Source organism: Boleophthalmus pectinirostris, unplaced genomic scaffold, assembly GCF_026225935.1.
Source record: "Boleophthalmus pectinirostris isolate CB_2022bp ecotype Guang Dong unplaced genomic scaffold, ASM2622593v1 HiC_scaffold_20, whole genome shotgun sequence".
NCBI classification, from domain to species: Eukaryota; Metazoa; Chordata; class Actinopteri; order Gobiiformes; family Gobiidae; genus Boleophthalmus; species Boleophthalmus pectinirostris.
In genome coordinates, this window is record NW_026571153.1 from 19,334,170 (window position 1) to 19,341,084 (window position 6,915).

General features: G+C 37.9%; 1 protein-coding gene across 1 annotated transcript in view; it reads right to left on the minus strand.

Annotated features, from left to right (window-relative positions):
- Positions 1–5,261, minus strand: part of arhgef40 (Rho guanine nucleotide exchange factor (GEF) 40) — an 82,858-nt gene extending 77,597 nt beyond the window's left edge. Inside the window, 1 exon segment of the mRNA XM_055156462.1 lies at positions 5,090–5,261. Coding sequence (XP_055012437.1) covers positions 5,090–5,092 — 3 coding nt within the window. The 5' untranslated portion in view covers positions 5,093–5,261.
- Between the last annotated feature and the right edge of the window lie 1,654 nt (positions 5,262–6,915).

Here is a 6,915-nt window from a genome sequence, read left to right on the forward strand (position 1 = left end):
AACGCTCTTGTGCGCTGATACGGTTCAGCTTCTACTAAAGGACATGAATCAGTAGAATATAAATGTTGATGGTGAAGGTGAGTCTGTTCTGTGTCTGTGTCACGATGTTTTCAGAGATCAGACGTGTGCAGGTTTATCGCAGATGCGGCGAGAACGAGAATGAAAATTAGGCTACAATTCTTTGCGGGAATGAGCAGAGCAGGACTGCACAGTGCGGGACTGTGTCCTAACAACACATAAAAACAGATTTTATAATAAGGCAACTCGCATACAGAAACAGTCAAGTTAGAGATTAAAAATAAGATTAACGCGATTAAAAAACATAACGCGCTAAATATGACTGTAATTAATTAATTGCAATTAACGTGATAATTTGACACCCCTAGCTGAGAGTACACAGTAGTCTCATTTTGACCCTAAGAGCTGCTTTTACAATATCTAAGCATTAGGTCAAGACAAAGTATATGAATGTCTTGCCTTCTTCAGTTTAAAAAGTGCTCTGTCCAGGCATTGCTCTCTGTAAGTGTGGTAGTGGAAACCCCCTGAGCTGTTTGTGAGCAGAGGTTGTTGGTGGAATTCCCATAACTGCTCAGTGACACATTTTGACACCTTGGTGCACGGCGGCTGGGCTCAGAGGTGAATTCATTCCTTCTGCGGTCACTCGGTGCTGCCTCTGGACTCGAGAGCACAACAAACAGCACACATGAAAGAAGCTACACTATGTCAATACTATTATCAGCATATGACCTAATATTACATTAAAAAGTACAATTCGTATCTGGAATAAAACAGCCAGGCTACGAAAATAGGTGTTCTGAAAAATACTGCCATTTTAATATCTGTGCCCTGACTTGTAATTACTGCCATATTCCAAACTAACTCTCCATGGATGGTTTTTAATCTGGTGTTTATATTGAATTATGCAGGTGCCACCTCCAGAAAGTGAACCTTTAAAATAATATTCCTCAAGTATAAGTAAAAAGTATTGATCCGTGTATTTAGGGAAACTACTACTCCATAAAATAGGAGTACTGTCTGAACCAAACATCTGATTTAAAATATCAAGATGATGAAATCGGGCAGAAACAGGACTAATCTGCAATCACAAGGCAGCACTTACAACTCTTAAGGCAGAATTTTAAACAGAAACCCCCAAAACTAGGAAAACAATCTTACTGTTTCTTTCTTTTACTTGCAACAATTTCTTTTTCCCCTTTTCTGCCTGGTCCAAAATGGAAAATGCGGCATCACCAAACCACCACTGCTGCTGCATCCAAGTCTCCTAAAATAAAAAGTAACTCAACCCTCGTCTTTATACAGTCATTCTGCCAGACTGCTCCACCCTGCCAACCAGCACTTTGTGGGGATGTGATTAAAATCTGCTTTTGTTAGTTAATATGCCTTCATACAGTTAGTGACAGATTCGAGAACTTTTACACTAAAACAATGTTAACATCATTATAAGATTGTATACATTTTGCGCAGTTTTGTCCATTTCTTTTTTCATTCTGGTGATTCCTGGTTGGACACACGCAGCAGATATGACATGTGTACAGGTAATTCCAATTTATTTATTTATTTTACTTATTTTTAACAAGAACAGTGCATGGAAAGATGCCCTGCCCTAGATTTAGCTCCAGTCTACTTTCCATCTGCAGTCCTTGGGCTGGTACACAAGACAACAACAAAAGTCCATTTACATAAAAGCACCTCTAACAACAGCATTTCATCAATAGCAAACAATACAATTCACCATTAAACATTTAAAACCGTCAAAAGTAAGTAAGTGCCACAAATACCAAGTTTCAAATTCATTATTATCTTCTAAATATACTGAAAATCCAAATCATTGTTCTCAAGTTATCCTCAAGCTCTGTTACATAGCAACCACATTAACAAGGGCTAAAACTTGGACAATAGTTATGATTAGACAAATAAAAATCGACAACACCATTCATCAACCGATGACATAGGCAGAGGTATTCTTTTTCAGAACTCACCGCTACTTTTTTCCCACAAACTGACACTTAACGCATGTAGAACTATGCTAAATATTCACCATAGGTACTATCCCTCCAAACGAAGTAATAGTTTAGAAACATGAGAAAAGAGAGAAATCTAATCAAATGCAGTTTAAATGTCCTATATTACATGAAATTGACACTTCTGAGCCTAAAATCATGTTAGAACACTGTTACCTCCTCAAAAACAGACCTGGACACAACAGACACATCTCTGAGTAAGCCTTCATTATTACAGTCTACATCTGCAAAGCTCAAAATGCTCCGTTACACTTTGTGATGTCATTGAGTCATATTTTTCAAGTTAAAATCTACCTTTTACCTTTAGTGCCAGAGGTGGGGACTTGAAAGTCGTGACTTGGACTTAAGTCAGACTTGAGTCACTAATATTAGGACTTGAGACTTGACTTGATAAAATGCACTAAGACTTGGGACTCGACTTGGACTTGAAGGTCAGTGACTTGGAAGTTGACGCAGACTTGAGGCCTGTGAGAGAAGACTTGAGAAGCACTTTTAAATCTGAATTCTTTCTATTCTCACCATCATGATTCACACTAAGATCTTGTCAAGACATTTAAAAAGGAAAAAATAACTACATTTGCATTTCTACAACTCTTACATACTTTATAAAAACTCATATGTAAATATATTATGATTTTTTTTTTGTACAATTTATCTTAAAGGTCAAAAATGCAAAAATCTAAGCTTTGGTTTAAAGATTTGAAATGACTTGAAGCTCAAGGCAGACGACTTGGACTTGACTTGGACTTATGGGCCAGTGACTCGAGACTCGACTTGGACTTGCCTGTATTTGACTTGGGACTTGACTCGGACTTGAGGTCAAAGACTTGAGACTTACTTGAGACTTGCACAATAATGACTTGGTCCCACCTTTGCTTAGTGCATCGGAGTTTGGCAATTCCAGGGCTGAAATTATCCAGATTAGTTTCAAAGTGTATTACCACATGACATCACAAGGTGGAATGGAGTGTTTTCAGTTTGAGAGAAGAGCGTTAACCTTCAAATATGCAGGATTTGTGTGTTAAACATGTGTCAAACAAAGCACAACTCCAGGTATGTGTTTGATGAGGAAACAACTTTATAACATAGATGAGAAAACCGTGTAATATGAGCTCTTTAAATGAGAGCTTGTGTCTTCTCCAGCTCCGGCCTCACTGCCTCTGTACATCACTGTTCACACTGTGGGTGGGTGGAGATGGTAAACAACATCCAGAGAAACCATGCCTTTGACACACTGGAGTGGCTCCCTCCCCATGAAGCCCCTAGTTGTCTTTCCAAACGAACCGCAAAAGTCGCTAACGTCACACTAAATATATCATGCTATTAAAACTGTCAGCTATTTGACAACTTTGCAGGTCTGGAGTAAGCAGTGCTGACTTAGCATGTGGCTGCATTATAATTGTGTTAGAGTAGGATATGTAGAGGAGGCTAAAGGAAGAAGTCAATCATAATGTTCAAATTTCAAACTCAAAATTGCCAGTATGGATTTCAATGCAAGATTAATAATAACAATTTTGTTTTTTAAATCACAGAATTATAAACACAAATAACTGTGATTTATATTAAATTACCATGTGAGCTTGTATTAGGTTCAAAATGTGTCCAAAATATTGTATTTTAATCAAAACTTGTTCAGTTCTGATCTTAGTTTTAGTACTTTTTTTGTATAGCTATCAGTTTTTGATAAGTCTAATTGGAGTATCAACAAATAAGTTTGACCTGAACTTGACAAGGCAGGTTATCAGAAATACAAGTCAACTTAAATGTTACTTTTCTACTCAAAGTAATTGCCCCTGGTAGGATTTAAAAAACTGTCTGAATCTGCAATGAAATCTGAGTGTTGAATCTCGATTTATATAGTCAAATGCACGACTCTTAGCCAGGCTGGCGTCACCTAGTGCCTCCACTCAATTTCATTTCTCTCCAGCGACTAGCTCAGGAATCAGAATACACTAGACTATTTGCAAAAACCCCAGAAGTGTGAGTTCGGGCACCAGCCAATCAGCAAAGAGCCAAACATTCTGTGTTGGCAATGATTCCTGAGATTGAGGATTTAAAGCCAGAACAAAGAGAATGTTTGGTGAATTTGATCAAGGGGAAAGACGTTATTGTCCTTCTTCCTAGAGGATTTGAGAAAAGATTAATATACCAGTTAGTCCCGTTAGTGGCGCATTACATACATCACGACCAAATAACAGTGATTGGTTACATTTTTTAAAATGTACCCGCCTACAATCGCGTGAACGAAACCTAATGCTGCGAGGTCAGACGGTTTCTACGAAGTGAAACCGGCTGATGAATCACGCTACAGTAAGACGAGTTTTGACCTTAAAAGCTGCATATACAATATATGGGACAAGACCAATTTTGCTAAAATACATGTGGAAAAATAAATCACAGAGTCTTGGCTTTAAGTATTGTATTTTTATCAATACCTGTTCAGTTCTGATCTTAGATTTAGTATTGATTTGTGTATAGCTATCAGTTTTTGATAAGTCTAATACGCATGGCATTGGCTTAGCATGTTTTGTTTCATATCAAAAAAATAAGTTTTACCTGAACTTGACAAGGCAGATTATCAGAAATACAAGTCAACTTAAATGTTACTTTTCTACTCAAAGTAATTGCCCCTGATAGGATTTTTTTTTAAACTGTCTGGATCTGCAATGAAATCTGAGTGTTGAATCTCGATTTATTCAGCCAAAAGCTCGACTCTTGGGGTAGTAACAAAATCTAAACAAAGATTTACTCTATAAATTGGGCTCAGAACTACAAATTTTTCTATAAAAGTAATAAGCATTAATGAGGCCAAACATCAAAACAGCAGCTCAAGATAACTTGGTTAAAAGTGACTGATTTGACAGACTTTTATCATGATACAACATTTTTATTTAGACTATGCAACTTAACCCTATGTTATGTTGATTTCTTAGTGGAACTCCTTTAATTACAGAACTATGACCAAATGAATGCATGTATAATATAACCCACAAATACATATCATTTGTTACTTGTTACTTCTCCAGAGCACATAACGAATGCCTTACCATGACTTCAGTCGGGGATTCCTACATAGTGGTCACTGCTGCTTGTGGGCTGACTTCTCCCTTCTTCCTCCATGAGCTAAACATAGTCCGAAAGTGTAAAAAAAAAAAAAAAAAAGTAGAGTCCTTTGCAGAGTTTTTCTTGCCTCTTGCGGACTTTCGCGTTCCTGGTCCGTTTTCCCCCTGACTGAATGCACACAATCCTGCATGCAAACTCCCAACAATCCCTCCCAGCCCAGCCCCTCCTCTCCCCCTCCTCCTCCTCCTCCTCCTCTTCTTCTCCTCCCCTCACTACGGCCCAAACAAGAGCACCACAGTCAGTCTAGCTGCAGTTCGCACTCTCAAACTTTCCATTTTTCCCCCAGAGTCGAATAAATGAATAGACAATAAAAAGTTCTTACCACATCCATGGGGAATAGCAGCGCCAGGCTTCCTCCGCTTGTGGGCTATTGCTTCTTGTTGTAAATTCTTTAAAGTCTTGTATTCTGAGCCTAAAAAATGAGCTGTAAGATTCATTCGTGTGGGTTTTAGTCAGATTAGACAAAAATATATAGTTGTATAGGATAAATACAGTAAAATCCCTGGTGCAAAAAGCTTAGACTATATCAGTGACTGAATAGACAATCAAGTATTTAGCACATATAGGGAGTTTAGCAGAGTCCAGGGCCTTGTCTGTTGCGGGCTTCTTATTTCAAATTCATTGAAATGGTCTTGTCTTCTATATCTGAAAAAGAGTAACAAGATCATTCACATATTGCACTGTTTATGTGGGTTTTGAATAGTTTAAAATGTTTGATGCAGATTGTTAACTCAATTCTGTCAACTGCATCAGTGATTTCCAAGAGGCTCCATCCAAAGAGAACTCAAGAGATTGGATAGATGCATAGATCAAGTCAATTACAGACTTATAGTTTAATGCCATAGCCTCCTGTGTAGAACATTCCAGGGGCAACACAGGGGGGTGTTGATTATATGATTATATAAAAGTAGCCTGTATTTCCAGCATTTTATAAACAAATAATCAAATACGACTTTGCCAAAACCAGCCAAATGCAGTCATGTTGTCTGTCTGTGTCTGTCTTGAACAGTTCATGACTAGTAGCCTATCCATGCATGTCCAATCAATTATACTGTGGGCTCGTAAAGCCCACATGCCTACAGCAACAGCATTTCTATTTTATTTTAACAATTGTGCATACTGTCAGAAAACTCAATACTGCACAACTGTCCAAAAATCAGAACAGTCAGTTAACCTACTGGGCATGTGGACATCTTACACAGACACACGTAGATGGATTAAAAGAAGAGATTGTCACTGTTCCTGTATGTTGATTTTGTTGGTTTTATACTTGAGTAGAAATGTACCTTTAAAGTTTACAGACCATTGATTCATTATAAAGCCTACGCGCACTGACGGCGAAATTTTGGACGTACGCCGAAGTGCCTGGTTCCATGCGTATTTCGCCCTACGTAAGCGTAAAAACTGCAACTTTTGAACGCGTGTTTTTTAGAAAGCATGGGAATCGCTCGAGTAGGTACGTTTATTGGCTAAAATAATTTCTGATTCGGTTTAAAGGTGCATTGTGTAACTTTGGAGATGTTATTCCTTTGTCTTGAATGTTCCATAGTCTTGTATTAAACATTTCTATCTTGATGGAGATCAAACCCGACCAAGTTAAAGCTCGTATCAGTGGAGAGGCGATTCGACTCACAGTCAGAATTGATATTTACCTCTGTATTTTTGAGCTATATAACCACTTGTATGTGAATTAAGGTAAAGGTAGCTGTTTAATTTCATACTGTGGGACATTCCACTGTATAGTAGTATC